We start from the raw sequence: 17509 nt of genomic DNA on the forward strand, positions 1-17509 counted from the left end.
CATTTAAATGTAGCATTTATGTCCTTAAGAACGAAAAAAGTTAGATTTTAAGAGGTGTATGAACATAAACTGGTTATTTTTCAAAACAGCTCCATAACTGAATGACTTTTACAACCATGATACATGCTTGGAGAATAATTTAAACTCCTGTTTAAAGTTCTGAGTGTATCAATAGTTGTAGGATTCAAGGAACGCTGGTACAGATAAGCCAGATTTCCAGACATTAGGCCAGACTGACTGGGATCCTCTGATTTATTTTCTATCTAGCACCACAATGAGACTCACATTTACTGTTCTGAAAGACATGTTTCAACCACAGAGAAGCCATCGAATCGATTACCTGATGATCAATTGTTGTTTTGTTGTTTCTGATCCTGTTTTACACACAATCAGAAAATCACCAATATAAACTAAATCGCCTTGGATTTCCTTATTCCTTAAGACCGTGACATTTTATTTTGGTTTAAATTTTGAATAAAGCTGTTGTTAACTGGAACCCACCCTTAATTCAGGTTAGATCAGCTTAATCTGAGTCAGATGAGTTTAGATAATCTTCAACAAAACTCACATTGGGTGACTTTCAGAGAGGTGGGCTCTTTTGCCAGAATCGTGCGTGTTGCCAGGTACTGGACATTGCACGTGTAGTCATCCCTGCTGTCCGAACTTTCCAGATTGGCAAAGTACAGATTGCCGTCCTTCCCCACCATCACCCGCTTACTAAGCTCGATATGACGTAACCCTGAAAGAAGTAAAAGAAGGAGTGAGAAAAATGTTGACAAAATGATTGAAACTGCTTAAAAGAATTGGAAAAAATTACAATAACAGAGGGGCAGGAGATACAGATGCAACAGGATGAGAGGAACTGAAAAATGTAGATCCTGCATGGATTGTAAAAAAGCACTAGAGAAAAAATGTTGCAGAAATGTTGATGTCTCGATGCAGAAATAAATTGCTAACTTGCTTTCTCTGAAGTGGTAAATGCACAACAAAATCTTGGAGACAGGAAGCATGTAATGGAAGCAGAGAGATGGATAGATAATGTACTCACTTAAGTCCATCCAGTGAATGATAGGCTCCATAGAACTTTGTGGGGGGTTACACTTCAGAATAAAACTTTTTCCCTCGTCAGCCGTCTCATCAACCTTTTTATCTTTCTGCTGGGAGGGGGGAACTTAAAGGGAGGCAAGACAGAAAAAAGGTCTTAGTAAACACGTAGGTGATGGACGAGCTCATATAGACGTTTAACAAGACAATCTTACACAAGTCATCGTGAACAACGAATACAGTGCGGGTCAGTCGCACTCCAAAGGCAAAATCAGCTTTACTGTACACGTGTAAAACAATATTATATTCCAGGAAATACTGTAATTTTATATGAGCTGGTGTTGATCATAAAGAGCTGGTCCTAGTGATAAAGTTCTCACAGGTTCAGGCTTAGAAGGATCACTTGAATATATGAATTTATCTTCATGTCAACGTGTAATTTTTGACGTTGTCAACTTGCAACAACAACAAATATAAACATTACTTTACTATATTTGATTATTTATAAGTGCTATGTATCCCAGGCATATGATATTACTGCAGGTAAGAGGATGAGTTATGCTTCATTCTTGTGAGGTGAGTTTTGTGCAGCGTGTTTCAGGCTGTAGTGTCCGTAGTAGTAAATGACACGCTGTTCATCATTTGGCTTATATGCAAAACACTGATATGCATAAATTAGAAACATTTTTGTTTTGTAAGTTGTACTCAGTTATAGTTCAGATGCATTCTTTTAATTATAAAAAATACCTGATTTTAAATGTTGGTTTTTAAAAATACATCATATTAAAACCACAAACTGATATGTAGTAAACTTTCTCTTATTAGAGTGTCCTTGTTTTTAATGAAATTTTACACATTTGATGTGAAACATGACCAACTTTTCCATTATCCCAGGACACACACATTGTGAAAATAGAGACATTTTCCAAATTGGTAAAAACAAAACAAGTTTACAGGTGGAAGTAGTTGGTGATTGCAAAAATCATTCTGTGATGGCTCTAACAGGAAAAAAATTGATGGTTCCCTTCAAAGCTGTGTATCTTTTCTTATTAATCATGAATGCATAGCAAAATTTTACATCCTATTTCAAATCATGACACAGCTACAGAAATAATAATTAAAACTAATGTTTAGCAGACAAACTATAGCAATGTCTGTGGATGAGCCAAGCAGATTAAGAGTTCTGAAATTTAAAGGAAAGTAATTCTAAAGATTTTGTGAGAGGGATCTCTGGAAAGGAGTGTTGCAAAAGAGCTCGTGGTGTTTTGATCACTGCCTGGTGCCTATTTTCCAGCTGCTCGAATAAGCAGAAAAGGTCCTGCTCATTGTCAACACTGTCAGCTGAGAGCTGGCTATGAAGCAGTCCAGTAATCTGTCCGGCATGTTTATTAAGACAAATTTCACTTCTTTCCTTCCCCCACAAACATTCTTTTTTTTACTGTGTGAACTTTAAGGTCACGTCTCACATCCACAGACAGGCCTAAAAAATTAAGCTGCTGGGCAGATTCTCACACAAGACCACATATGTAGTCGACCTGATAAAACGCCCTTGGTTATTTCAGTATGTGGGTAACATAGCATGCAAATTGAGATTAAGGACTTCTTAGCACAAGAGTTGCATTAATAACAGCAAAGAGATATTCTCTATTGTCAGAAACATTTCTAAAAACAGGCCTATTGGGTATAACACTTGGAAAGCGTATTGTGGGGCTTCAATAAGTTGTCTTGTTTATTAGGATTATGGATATCTCAACTGTTGTGCCTACATGCTTACAACCATTTTCTTCCACTTATTCACTTCTTGGTCATTGGGCGTTAGAGTCTATCCTAGCTGCCATCAAGTGAGAGGTGGGGTGCGCCTTGAACAGGTAGGCGGTCTGTTGGAGGGCTAACACAGACAGACAACCATTCACACTCACACTATGAGCAATTTAGAATTACCAGTCACCAAACCATACATGACTGTGGGAGGAGTCTGTAAGACAACAGTGCGAACCACCATGCCACTGTAGTGCTGTGTGTACATGCATTATTGCACTATTAGATTGCAGTCTGGTGTGTTGATTGTTGTACATGTATCTATGTAAAAGTGGTATAATATGTGTTATCGATATATCTATTGAGATCATAATTTTTCTAGTAACATTTGCTTTTCAGCTGAAGTGCATCAGTTTTCTTCTGCTGTTATGCAACATTAAAATACGGACTTCTGATGATTCTACAAAAACAGAAATAGAACCATTGTTTGTTTTCTTTTTGTCTTGTAAAAGACTTAATTTGTGAGTGATACATGTTTGCTTTCCCTCCTCCCATCCGTTGATAACCTCACAGGAGCTACTGAAGAGTGCTTCTTCACATGACATCAACTCAAGAGCGTTTCTGGGGAAACCGTTGTCAGGGAAACTGTGGAGGGATGAGGTCGTCCAGGAGAGAGCCAGTCACTCAGGTAGATGGATGTGCAGAGGTACTCTTTACTTTTGCTCAGGGGTCCCCATGTATGTGTGTGGACGATTGTGTATATGATTATCACGTTATTGCGTCTAATTATGTTCCAGGTGGCAATACTCTTAACTCTCAGTGTGAGCCCCATCTGCTAACAGATGAGCGCTGTATAAAGCAGGAAAAGCACTGTCTCCATTCACAGCTTTTTAAATCAACCATATATAAATCAACAAATACCGCAGCTTGCTTCAAAACTGAACCTTGAAGGCATTTATAGGAGAGCTAACAGGAAATGACATTTAAGAGATTTGTAATTCCTCTGGTGTGATGCAGTTTGCTCTTTAGCATAGAGATGTTTTATATCTTTGATAGTATTTCAATGATGTTGTTCTTGCCTCGAGGGCAAGGACAAACAATTACAAATTGGGGCAAATATTTCACGGTTATATCTTTCAACAAGCGGTCGGTGGTTGAGTCGTCAACGTGCTCTTACCATCCGTGTTCAGTATGGCCTCGTTAGACACAGCTGTCCCCAGCTCATTGGATGCGTAGCAAACGTATTTGCCTTTGTACTTGTTCAGTGTGTCCATGGTGTTGCTAAGTGTGTAGAATGCGAATGAGCCAGAGCTTTCAGAGACCTTCAGCTCCGGGTCACTGCCTGGGTCAAAGTCTTCCCCGTCCTTTGCCCATCGGAAGCTAAAACAAAAAACAGAAGAGCCCGAATGATTCTTCTTTCAAATATTCTGTCCCTTTGATGACACAAATAGGGTGTCCTTACATGTTGCTTAATTTAAGGGCACAAATGAATAGCTGCAAAATTTACACAAGATGCCCCAGTCAGACTTAGAACTCGTGCTGTAATTGTGATATTCATCTTTTCCTCAGCAATCGGAGCACTTTTCCACTTCAGAGCAGCTAAGACACTTTGAAAATATTGCTCGAGGGCTTAATGACATTTATCCCCAAATGGAACAAGAAATCTGACTAGGAGAAGCTGTGCTCTCATGTAATGCTAATATGTAGATGTCAGCTGAACAAGGAGACGGAAGGTCACCGTTCCAGATAACCAATAGTTGGTCTCCCCTGTGAATAATATAGCATTTTCATTCTTAATCAAACCATAATCTTTATGTTTGTGTGTGTGTGTGTGTGTGTTGACTAACATGGGTGAAGGGTTGCCAGAGGCTTCACAGTTCATGACGAAGTCTTCAGTGCTAAATACGGTGACAGACTCCGGCTGTGTTTTGATCACTGGAGGCCTCTTGACTGCATACATCAAAAGTCATAGTTAGTCGAGTCACAACACAGACATGTAAATGCACACACCCCAAACTGACTTGCAGGCTTTGCTTTGTTAAATTCACATGATAAGTGTCCATGATGCATGCTGCTATATCTCTAGCTTTAACACACAGATTGCATGAGATGCATCTCAGACTCATAGCAAATAGCACAGAATAACCAGAGACACCACTTATTTCCATATTTTAACAGCTGCAGATAACTATATAGTCAATATCTCTTAAAAAGAGTCCCCTGAGATGGAGATGAAATGTAGGCCAAGGGAAAGAGTAAGAGCAAGAGAGCAGGAGGAATAAATGGGTTGAGATGAGAGAAAATTGATACAGCATAATGTAAGAGGAAGAGTTCATATAAAAGAGGTATATAGCACAGTGTCCCCTGTGAGACTGAGACTGAAAGAGGGAGGAAAAAGTGGGCTTGGAAATGAAGCAGGGATTTTTTAAAGAGCAAATGAACAGGTTTACCTTTCTTTATCATCGCTGTGCACAGCAGCTATAAAGCACATGTGGCATTTACATATGCACAAAAAAACAACTTGCTGGGCACAACACCAACATGTCTTTAACATATGTTATAAACCACAGTACTGTCTTATATAGTTCTTGAAATCAATCCAAATTTAAATGTTTTTCTCATATCATATCTTCAGGAACTATTCACACTGTTCTTCTTTGCAGTGGAACAGAAGCCACAGCTTGATACTTGTGAGTAGAGTCTTTAATTTGACTTTAAAGGAAAGAGACAGCGCTGCAGCCAGAGATAAATTTATATTATGTAGGTAAATGGGTAAAGGAAGGCACAGGACAGAGGGGGGGCGCGGTAGATGAGAAAAAGGCGATGAAGATGGAGAGCTAAGCAGACAGCGGAGATAGATGAACGTGCAGCAAAGAGAGAGCACATGCAGTGCGGCAGAAAAACTGAGCAAAAAGACGCAGAGACAGAGAGGGAACAAAACAAACAAGGGGCAAGTTTGCAGAGATTTGGAAAGAGACGGATAGGGAGACTGCAGCAATTTAATGAAAGAATTCCCAGTGATGCAGGGAAATAAGCCCATTTCCTCAGCTGATCAAATTGAAGTTTGGGCTGCGGGCGTTGCTCCATTATTGGCAGAAGAGGAGGAGAGGAGCTGGTGCTTAGCGCTTTAACTCCTCTTTATTTCCTCGCGTCTTTGATCTGACAGCCCCGCTGCCTCCTAACCGACAGCAGCTCTTCAAACTTCCTCCTCCCTTCTCCTGCAGGAATTCCACCTACCGGGAGCCAATGAGGCTAAACACATATACACACCCAAACCTACACGCAGGTGCGTGTTGAAAATAAAACACACACGTCCTCACATGCGATCACAAACGCAGGATAAAACACAGACACTAGCAGCATAACACTGAAAGGGCACACAGATGCCAGGACTCATTTAAGTTCAGCACTGAAGTATATTTTGTTTGATGCGTGTTGGATGGAAAACAAAAAACATGCTAATAAATTAAATGTACGGTTAAAGTGTTTGCAGTAAACATTGCCAGCATCCACATTAACACATCAATAAACGTAAAAGCACTTACGATCTCTTATGCGGTCTGTTAGTCCACAGTGGTGGGCAGAGTCAAGGAAATGAAGGAAAATATTTTAATGATTGATAGATAGATAGATAGATAGATAGATAGATAGATAGATAGATAGATAGATAGATAGATAGATAGATAGATAGATAGATAGATAGATAGATAGATAGATAGATAGATAGATAGATCGCATTGAATAGTATTTATCACATATGAACAATGCAGCGGTGTAATATCTCCTTTAATAGGGCGTAGGTTTTAACCCTTGTTTCCTTGACACAGATCCTAAGGTATGCCATTTATTGATCCTAATCATTCATTCTCAGTGACTCTTATTGACATGGCACAGGCTTCCTAATTCAAAGGCACCAGACACCTTGACCTTTTGCATCTCTGACCTGCTCCTCCCTCCTCCTCTTCCTCCTCACCATCATCCTCCCTTCATCCCTTCAACCCTCTCACCTCGCTGTCACCTAGCCTCCTTGGGGACCCATATGGGTAGATTTAATGCATTCATCAGCATTTGAGGGATGCGCATGTGTTTGTATACAGGCACTTTTGAAATTAGTGTAGGCGGCTGTGACTCACTGCAAGTAGTCTTAGATAAAGAGTTAACAACAAAAGCAGCAGTGGAGGAAATATCCTCTCTCTGTCTCTCTGCTGGAGCTTTGTGGGCAGGTTGACAGCAGCAGAGGAGATGAAGATCAATTTCCCTGTGGGGCCACAAACTCAGCTGTATTTCTAATGCCCACATATTACATCGAGGAGGTGAGTGAGGATAAACATCACTGGATTTTTTGTTGTATAACTCAACTGTTGATTGAATTACTCCCCAATCAGATTCTGGTTTGCACCATAGAAACCAGATCAATAGTAGGACTAATCAATACAGTAGGGGAGGATCAACTGCTAAGCAATTAGACGCCACACAGGCACAAAGGAGGCCTAACCAAAGAAACCCCAGCTCTAAATACTAGTGTTCTGTTATGTATTTACAGCATAACAGAGCTCTGTAACACTGAATACTGAGGTTATTGAAAGAGAAACGCGTGTTCATTCAGCTCATTTGCACTAATTAATCATGATAAAGGATTATTATTAGAGCCCTTTGATGAAGCAACAATGTAATTACCACAACAAATAGAGCTTTGAACCACATGGAAGCATTCACAACCCACTAATAGGAATATTATGAATCAGTACTCACAATTGGGGGGAATATTTATGGCTGCTTGGCTGGGCTGGGTTGCAAGGGAGAGAAGGATGAGGACAAGGGGGAGGAGGCAGCTGGAGCACTGCCCCCTACTGCCAACCTGCTGTCGCTGCGTGTCAGGCATTGCTCACTGTCCCATCAAAGTCCCACCTGCTCACACACTTACAGTAAAATGCACACAGAGAGCAACTTCACTCACACACAGACTCGTGCAAGTATGAGGCTATATTTCTTGTGCAAGAGGCTTTGGCTTTGCCTCATATGCCTTTGATCTTCTTGTCCTCTCCCTCTGTTTTCCCCTCTCCTTCAGTGTTCCCCTTCAAACCAGGTCCACGCCCTCCTGCTGGTCTCTGCTCTGAAAGATAGAGAGGAAAAGAGGGAAGGAGATGCACAGAGAGGCCATGTGTCAGAATGAAAGAAAAAATACCCAGAGCCATGTGGTTAGATCAACAGACAGACTGAGACATAGAGTTAACAAACCAATCAGTCAACAATGCCCATCCCATCGAGAAAAAACCCCAAAAAAACACCAGCCAGCCTATCGCCCAACCTGTTCCTATTAAGAAAAAAAGAAAAAAACTATTTGGTTTTAATTGCATGACCAGTGGCCCGTATTGAGAGGCCAGTCAGCAGGACAGATGGGCTGAATACCACAACAAGAAGCTGAACAGAGCCTCCCAGCACCCAGATGGGCTACAGACAGACAAATGCAGAGTGAAGAAGTGATAAATGTGATGATACGCAAGACAGACAAACAAATAATTGATAATTAGGTTGACTGGTCAGGGCTGCACTGCATGAACTGAACAGTTTGTAGTGTACTGGGGTGATAGTATTGTGCTAAGTATGCGATAAAGATGCTATCAGTCCTGGTGAGTAAGGAAAACCACCCCTTCCTTTTAGTCTATCTATTCTCCATCTGTATCCTTGGAGTCGGTCCTCGCCACAACATGCAGGCTGTCCTCCCCCGCGGCACCACGTGGCGCAGCCCGCTGACTGTTTACACTACTCAGTATCACACACAAAGAGCTGTTATAGCACGCCATGATTAAGACGTGCGTGTGAGACAAAAGAAAGTGGCGATAATAGAGAGAGGGGCTGATCTGGCAGCTCTGCAGCCTGATCGAAGGAGTTTTGGCTCCGCTCACCGTTGTTTGCTGGCACTGCCACAGCAGAGTGATGAGTGACCTTGGGGAGTGGGGGGAAGGTCAGAGAGAAGAGGAGATGAAGAGCATGAAGAGCGTGGTGGGTGGGAGGACGATAGAGAGTGGTGATTATCGTTCATTTTCTTGTATCTAGTGGATAATTGCTGGTCATGTGTTTATTGTGGATTTTGTGTCACTCAGCAGAGATTGCACTGAACAATATCCTACAAAAGGACACAGGAATGTGGGATTTGTCTACATCAAAAGATCTATTCAGATTAAATTAAAGCCCAAACAGAAGTCTTTAGTTAGGCAGTTTAAACTAACAGCATTAGGATTAAATGAGCCATTAAACTCACTTGCTTGCTTTGTCAGAAGAATGGAAAACATGGAGAGAGAAGGGGGAGGAGGGGTGAAGTAGGTGGAAGACTTTAGCAAGGATAAAAAGTGGAAAGTGGGATTGAGGAGGGGAGCAAGGGGGGGGTGAGACAGAGAGAGGCAGAGTAAAAGAGGGGGCAGCAAAGGTTGATGGGATGGGTGGAGAGATGTGAGGGAGGAGAGGAGGGATGACAAAGGGTGACAGCTGTGACGCTAATCCTATCCATCCACTCACACACATAGACACACATGTGCAAGATCTTCAAATCAGTGTGCATCATTCACTTTCTTGATAGTCCTCTTCTTCTTTAGTCCTTCTGTCGGCTTAAAGCCTCTTTAGTTGTTGTTGTTCTCGGGAAACAGGGAGCCAATTACAGTGATCCGGTCTTAAATCGGCCTCTCCAAAATACCATTAGAGGGGGATGAATAAAGCAGAACTAGTCAGGGTATTAATACTGGTGTTAATGTAATCTAAAGTGGGAGCTTGCCTAGCATTCAAGGAGATGGCAAGGGAGCGCTGTGTGGAGCAAAGCAAGACGCTGATTAATGATTAGGCATGCTATACCTTGTCATTCTGCCAATCACAGTTCACCAAGGGAGTTTGCTACATGCACGCACACACACGCACGCACAGGGATACACACAAAAGAAGCTTGTAATGCATGACCAGACCGACAGAAAGGAAAGAGGACAGACAGACACTTGGAATGGTCTGACAGAGGATATCAAAAAGATAAAAGGGCATGGTCCAGTGGGCTTTAGTCAGGAGGAGGCAAAGCTTGCAGAGGAATATTCCAGTCCTGTTGAGGAGGAGCAGTAAAGGGGAACACTATAATGGGATGGGAATGGTGAAGAAATGACTGTCACATGAGACTGAGGCTGCGAGGTTGCCATGTAACGAGGCCAACCCTGCCACCCAGACTGAAGCCCCACTCAGCCCCACTAACACACTCGCATACACACAGACAGCTTCCACACTGTGTACACAGCATGAAGCCTCGTGGTCGCTCCATTATCACAGGAGCAAGAGACTGTCATTGAAGCAGATGTCTGATTTCACTTCTTCAGGGCGTCTGCTGTGCAGCTGTCAGTGATCCAATCCCATCCCTGTTACCTGCTTCATTTGACAGGGTCAAAGGTCATGCCTGGGATGGCTGCTCGCAGCTGGGCTGAGATGAACCTTCATGGTGTTTGAGTGCTTTTAAAAACTATTATCACCACTGGGATGTCAACGGGCACCATCAAAAGTCATTCAATCACAGAGAGACCGGAGAGTGAGCAGCATTGTGTTGAGAACCGAGGGCAAGGTCATTTCTGCTTTGCTACAACGTTGCTGAAAATTAGCCACCAACAGGTCGTGTATCAAACAAGCCGAATCGACCGAGTCGATTTAGCAGCTCCTTTAAATATTCATGCTTTGCTTTGAGGCATTTTGCCTAGAAAATGCAAATAACTCAAACATTTTGCATTATGCTGTTAGTACTGCCATCATTAGTAAAGTTTAACCACTGCAGCGCTGTTGTGATGTGTAACCCCCTGTTACCCATTAGAGAGAAGATCCCACCCATCCTTCCTCTGCAAAATGTTCTAATTAGCATTAAGCAGACATGTTGGGCGTTGTCGGGCACTTCCTGTGCTTAATAGGCTCGCTTGTTTTTGAAGAAGGTGGGGCAATAACACAAGATTAAACCTCAGTAGTCTAATCAGGTCTTGAGTTTCACATATATTCTCATCTCCATTATGCCAGTCAGCCACAAGTACATCATTTCACTCCTCCTAATGAACATAGCTGGTATTCCTTCCCCTTAACGCAGAAAACCACATAAATATAGATATATGTGTTTATCTTAATTTTTTTTCGTTTGCAGCACATTTTGATCAGATACAACCGCTCTGTTGGATTCACGAGTGAACATGTGTGGGTGTGTTCAAGCATGTGTGCAGGTCTCGTGTCCTGTCATGCCTTGCTTTTAAATATTAACTACCTCCAGCTGTGAAGACGTGTAGGAGGAGAAGATGCAGGACGGAAGGAGGGGGGAGAAAAATAAATGAATACGTGCCCCCCTTTACCCCTTCACCTTCCCTGAGGGTTCTTCTGTCTGAAGAAGCATCAGATTTTTTTTATTGTTTTGAAGGGAGAGAAGTGGATAGAGGGACAGGGGAGAGATGGCGTGATTTAGACAAAAGCAAAGGGAGCAGTACCTAAAGAAAGAGGACGGATGGTTGGAGGCGTTACAGGAGAAGGGCAGTGAGAAATTGCAAAGGTCAATGACGAGTACGAGTGAGGCGGGGTGTCTGTGAAACAAGGTGATGCTAGTGGGGGGTAGATGATCAGGCGTCCTACAGAGTGAATTATTCATAGATATCTTCTTCCTGTCGGCACAATTTGCCCTAAATTCACCCAAATTCATAATTCATCTACTCCCCTTGCCATACATTTGGTTTGGTCCCAGACTGACAGTGACCGTCCATACCTGCTGCCTTTGGTGTGGCTGTCTGATTTTCTTCCTCAGACCCTCCCCTCTTCCTCTCTCTGGCAGGGTCATAGTTAATGCATGAGCCTGTTGCAGTGAGAACAGTCTTTGGCCCATTTTGTCGCTACAGCAGAAAAATACCACAAATCATGTGAAATAATACCAGCTCCCTGTTTCCGCTCTGTTCCCCAATTTTAACTCAGTCATTTGTCATTAATCACTCACCGCTGGGAAGATTGCCTTTCTCATAAGACTTTCTCGCATTTTGCAAAAGCATTTCTACTTAAGAGCCCACCTTTATAATAGGAACTGTCCAAGAACGATGAGCACCTATTTTCCTGTCACCATTTTCTTTTCATCAGTCTTCTCCTCTCTTTCAGTGTCAGCCCTCTTGGTAGCCGACACTAAAAGCTTTCTTCAATTCCCTTCTGATCGCTTTTCACAAAAGTCCCTCCTCCTCTCTCCTCTTTTCTCTGCATTGAACTCCTTTTCACTCCATCACTTTAATAAACTGCTGGTGTTGCACTTTAGCTTGGACAATAGGCAGCGTGGTTGGTTAATTCAATATTTGCAACTTTAATGGAAAAGTGGCTTTATAGCACAGTGGTTTCCCACTGTGCTATAAAGCCTCTTCCCAGTGCCATCATGCCAGCACCCTTTGTTGAAAGGCCCAGTAACATATATCTCAAGACTGATGATCCACAGTCGACTCCAAATGGAAATTTAGTAGCTGGAAAAAGCTGCAGAGCTACAGCTTATCTGAAATCACGATACACAGACAGCGAATTTATCAATACCACTATTAGCATAAGCTCAGCAGTTGCATACTTTACTACTCCCACTGGTGTCAAACGTGATGGCAGAAGGCACACCGCACAGCATCGCCATCATTTTCCAAAACGCGCACCTGTTTTCGAGGACCCCACCTCACTACAGGCCTCACCCCCCTCCCTCCGTTTTGACATGCATTAGGGTTTAATATTGGAGTGGCTCAACGCAGGAGAAAATAAAGGTTGTCAGAGGAGCCGTGAGGGCAACCGCCCACTCCCTCCCTACCCTGGTTGCCATAACAACATGGTCTCCACACTGCATCCCCCCTTGTACATACAAATTCAGTTATTCACACACATGGACACTATCGGGTTTGCGGTATCACTTACATATGCACACACACGTAGGCACTGAGTGGTGCAAACTGACAGACACAAGTGTAATTACTGGGTGTGCTCATATATTCACTGTTTGCACATATTTATAGCTTGCAAATTCAGGGATTATAAGGCTAAATAATTTACAAACTTATACAACAGAAAGTTAAATTACAAAACAGCAGTGCAAGATTTCCAAAGTGCTCCTCACCTCTGTATTCTCACTCTCTCTCTCTTTATTTCACAGTTATTCAGCGTATTACCAAGACTGCGGAAGAAGCTACCTCTGGTGTGGTTTATTTATTGATGTTTTTCCCCTTAAGATACAATGGGAATGGTGGCAACAACCCCCCCCCAAAAAAAAATAGTGGTGAATAATTCAAGGAGAAGGGAGTGGACTCATTAAGATATCCGTCAGGTCCGGAGGGAGGCAGGAGAGGTGGATGGAGGGAAGAAGGGATGCAGGCAGGAGAAAGGGAAAAGAAGGGCAGCAGCGGCGGGAGACCAGATGGGTGGAGCTAACAACAAAGTTGAGAACAAAAAAGTCTGAAAAATTAAAAATTCATCATGAATGAAGGCGAAGAGAGAAAGAAGTAGGTTGCAGAGATTTTTTTTCTTAAAGAAAGGTGAATCCTAAATGACATTAAAGGAAGAGAGATCTAGTTATGGGAACCCGGACCAGTAAAAGCTCTTTAATGATCAACATAGGGGTGTTACCCCATGTAATAGTGTATCAGATTCCCGGTGTGTGTGTGTGTGGGGGGGGGTGCATGTGTTTAGGTGCACATAAGCCCGTCTCTGTTGCTGCGTGTATCAGTGGAGATCAGTCTGTGTGTCAGCAGGTCAGCTAATCGCTCTTATCAGCTAATGGAGCCAGTCTAGCAGATGGAGACCTGCCTTTGACTCTGGCATGCTAGCTGCTGCGCACTTAAGTACAAAACTGATAAGACAATTTACTTGTCTTGCCTGTCAGTCAGCTGGTTGTGGGAAATGAAAGTGTATGTATGTTCAAAAGGGGGAGGGGGGGGGGTAATTGAATGGAGATGTTTTTGCGACTGGATAGTTAAAAACATGGGCATGAGGGAGTAAAACAGGTTCAACATATGGTCAATGAAAATCACTTCCCATTTCCTTTAATTTCACCTGGAAATTAAACATAATAAAATTACAAGAAAACAGAAAACCCAGTCTTAAAAAACAAACACACACACACAGAGATAATGCGAAGGAAGCAAATCAAATCTTTTCTGTACACTAAGGCCTGCTGTGCACTCTGTATGTGCATGCAAACACTCACACACACACTGTGACTTCGTACTCACACATACTCAAATATAAACCCTCTGCTCGTGGGCATCATTTGCCTCATTAGCAACAGCATCAGTCAGAGTCTGTGCCTGCAGCACAAACACCGCTAATTACAGACACACCCTCAGTGTCACGCTGAAGATATAAGATGTGTTGCATCCAGATACCCCCCACCCCTCCTACACACACACCACACTTCCTCTTAGGTAAGATAAAACACACAATGGTTCTGCAGCACACTACGAATAAGTCCACGCTTATGCACATCATATATCTTATAGGCACACTGTTGTGTAAACTGTATTGTAGGAGCGTCCAGTGGTGATCGTATACAGCTTGTGAAGCTATTTCTTGTGCCATAATGGTTTAGTGTCCATACAGCAGAGAGTTAATGGTGTTAGCCAGAGTAAATAGGGGCAATCATGGCATTATGAAATTATGTGGAAGAGCTATTACGAGTGACCTTCTCTCTTTCCCCTCTCACGTCTCCTGCTCCATCCTACACTCCTTGCATTCTTTTGTTTGTTTGTTTGTTTGTTTTTTATCTCTGACAGTCAGCCTCTTCCTCCCTCTCCTCATCCCCCAGAGTGAATAACTTGCTTCTTTTTATTTTTATTTTGACATGCATTTTGACCTTCACTGACACTTTTTTGTTCCCCTGTGAGGACATATTCTGTTTGGGAACTGAGATTCAGGGGAGATACTTGAGTAAATGTGTTTGTATGCAGCTATTCATCCCTTAGAGATGAAAATAAATAAATAAATGAAAAAATACCAGCTCAGATGGGGGAAAAGGAAATTTTATGTTTGTTTGTTAGTAAAGCCTTTGGGGATCAAACTGGAGATAGGCTGGGCTGTGAAAAGGAGCTAACATTAGTATATCTGTCACTGTTAGCCTCGAAACCAAACGCAGCAGCTTAGCTGCAGATCACAAACACGCTACAGCAACAAAAAAAGGGGGCCAGCAGGAAACCAGGCACTGAAGCATTGCATATGATGCTTGAAAAGCTAAACCATTTTATTTAGATGGGCACAAAACATTGACTCTGTGATAACTTTTCCATATAGGTCTTGCTGTTATTGAATCAGCCATCCATAAATGCAGTGAAAGCTGTAAAAATAAAAAGGGAAGGCTGTAGTGCTTTAGTTATCACATGAGCCTCAGGTGTGAATAGGAGCATATGTCTGCATATGTGTGGGTTGCATCAGTGTAGAGAGCAGGTGGAGGGAGGCCTGCTGTGTGCAGCAGGTAGTGATTTCTAAAGAAGTGCTGTGCATTCAGTCATTCATCTGACAGAGAAAAGGGTGTGGTCCCTCGGGTAGGTGATAAGTGGCCTATATAGCGCTGCAGGACTCAGCTGCCAGCCACTTGTGTGACACACAAGAACACGTGGCCACATCCATAGGGAAAAGCAGCACGCCATAACCTGAAGAGATGGGTGGGGTGTTTATGTCGCCTACTGCCTCCATCATAACAGGATAGATAGCAGAGAGCCCTGTACCTGAGTGAAAGTGGGTTCATACCAAACAAATCTGAGAGTTGTTTCTGTGTCTCCATTTTCCAGGTTTTGCAGGTATTTTTCTTTTTATTTAGCTTGAATTTCTAGTAGATAGATTTGCCCGTGGGCTTCTCCGCAGAAAGCTTTATGCCAAGACTTCAGTCTTTGCCAGACGCATTTGTCAAGGTCTCCTTACGTTGGATGTAATCCGTTTTTTTCCACCACTTCAGGGAAATGAGCTGCTGGCAGGGCAAGGTCACACATAGTGCTTTGCTAACACGTTTGCATCGAAGAGCCCCAGTGGCCGAACGACTGTGTGAAAGAGGATGGATTTTTTTTCTAGCGTTACACTGGGCTTGTAGAGACATAAAGGAATCGCACAGGAAATTACAGGAATCACAGGAATCACATTAATGAAAACATACACAACCCACACACAAAAATGTTCCTACTTATCACTTCATTGCTAAAACAAAGCAAACAAGAGAAACCCTGCAAAAAAAATAAAAAATTATATAACACAAACTAAACTAGCTGCAGTAATAGAAGTAGAGGAGATGCAGAGTTAGAGCTTGGAAGATCTACTGATTGACATGTTTAAAATGACGTACCAGGTTACACAAAAAGCTTCTCGACAAACCCATTAACTTTGTTAAAAGTTGCACTCATTTTAAGTGCTACTCATTTAATCAAATAGAAGGTCTTCTAGGGACAAGAGCGGCGATAACATCCCTAAACAGCTAGTAAATATCTATGGAGTGGAAACAAAGTGGGGAAATAGGGTGTGTTTGTGGCTGTGTGTGTACTGATAAGGAGGAAGAATCGGGTTAAAGAAAGGATCATGTTTGCAGTATTTTTTAGGTTTTTGTAAAACTTCAAACAGTTTAAAAAAATGATTATCGAGTCATCAGCTGCAGTGCACTTTTTTTGAGCTAGCACTGCCTCCCAGCACTCAGTACACAACTAAAAGCATAGTTCATATAAGAGCCAGCATTACGAACGAGCAGTGGTATTGATTTGTTTGTTGTTCAATATGGAAATGTTTTTTCTTCCTGCTGTGCTTGCTTTTTTTTTTCCTTTTACACACCCAACCTTTTCCCCACACTACCAAGGCAAGTCACTCGTTTGGTTTAGTCAATAAGGATTGAAGACGGTTTCAGCCGAGTCTGATGAATTCCTAATAGTTAACGTGAAGCTGATTTTATTTAGGAGGAAAAAAAACTGTGACTTAATCCTAGCAAGCTGTTATAATGTTTACAGGGTTCCAGACTGTAAAAACGACTCTCTTAAACACCCAAAAAAATCCTCAAATTTTGACATTTCCTTCTGCTGCCTCTGTAGGTTTATTGTTTTTAATATTTATATGAAATTACAGATGGTTATTATGTAAGTATGTGCACAGGCTCAGACAAACATGCCCGACTAGAGCTGCTTGTTGCGCACACAGAAAGGCTCAGATACACACACCGACACACAGGCAGGTGCATGCAGCAGCAGACTAAAGGCAACGCTAAAGTCAGTTTCAAAGGATTTGCATGCCATTCAAATGGGATTGATTGAGGATAAAAGAAAGCAAAGCGATCTGGGAAACAGAGTTTGCATAGTAATATGACTACCAGGCTTCATACATGACCTCAGCTTAGTCGTGCACACCCACTCTGTGTGCGTCCCCGTGAAAAAGTCTGTTTACCCGAGATGTGACAGGTCAGTATTCTTATGAAAGACGAATTTTATTTGCTGTAGTTTGTGTGTATGAGCTTTTATATGTGTGTGTCTCTCAGTGTGTGTGTGTGTGTGTGTGTGTGTGTGTGTGTGTAGGTGTCAATACCCCTGCCTCCCTTTTCTTTTCTCACCTCACTATCACCATGACAACCTCTTGACTCCAGCTCACTGGCACAGTGCAAATATTTCTCTCCCTGCCCCCTCCCACATGTTCATCCTCCTCACCCCATCCCCCCATCCCCTGTCTCCTTCGTCATAGATGTGCACTTTCATAC

General features: G+C 42.4%; 1 protein-coding gene across 4 annotated transcripts in view; it reads right to left on the reverse strand.

The window, feature by feature from the left end:
- Positions 1-17509, reverse strand: part of l1cama (L1 cell adhesion molecule, paralog a) — a 43241-nt gene that overhangs the window by 14268 nt on the left and 11464 nt on the right. For 3 of the 4 annotated variants that reach the window (XM_084917618.1, XM_084917615.1, XM_084917616.1), the window contains exons 2-7: positions 7555-7915; positions 6348-6362; positions 4650-4752; positions 3980-4182; positions 1049-1171; positions 569-739 (exon numbers count right to left, since the gene is read on the reverse strand). In XM_084917618.1, coding sequence (XP_084773744.1) covers positions 569-739; positions 1049-1171; positions 3980-4182; positions 4650-4752; positions 6348-6362; positions 7555-7684 — 745 coding nt within the window. In that variant the 5' untranslated portion in view covers positions 7685-7915. The remainder of the gene's footprint in view (positions 1-568; positions 740-1048; positions 1172-3979; positions 4183-4649; positions 4753-6347; positions 6363-7554; positions 7916-17509) is intronic. The other variant, XM_084917617.1, reaches the window with a different exon arrangement.

Source organism: Perissodus microlepis, chromosome 20 (assembly GCF_051167445.1).
Source record: "Perissodus microlepis isolate ML-2025 ecotype Zambia chromosome 20, ASM5116744v1, whole genome shotgun sequence".
Classification (NCBI taxonomy): Eukaryota; Metazoa; Chordata; class Actinopteri; order Cichliformes; family Cichlidae; genus Perissodus; species Perissodus microlepis.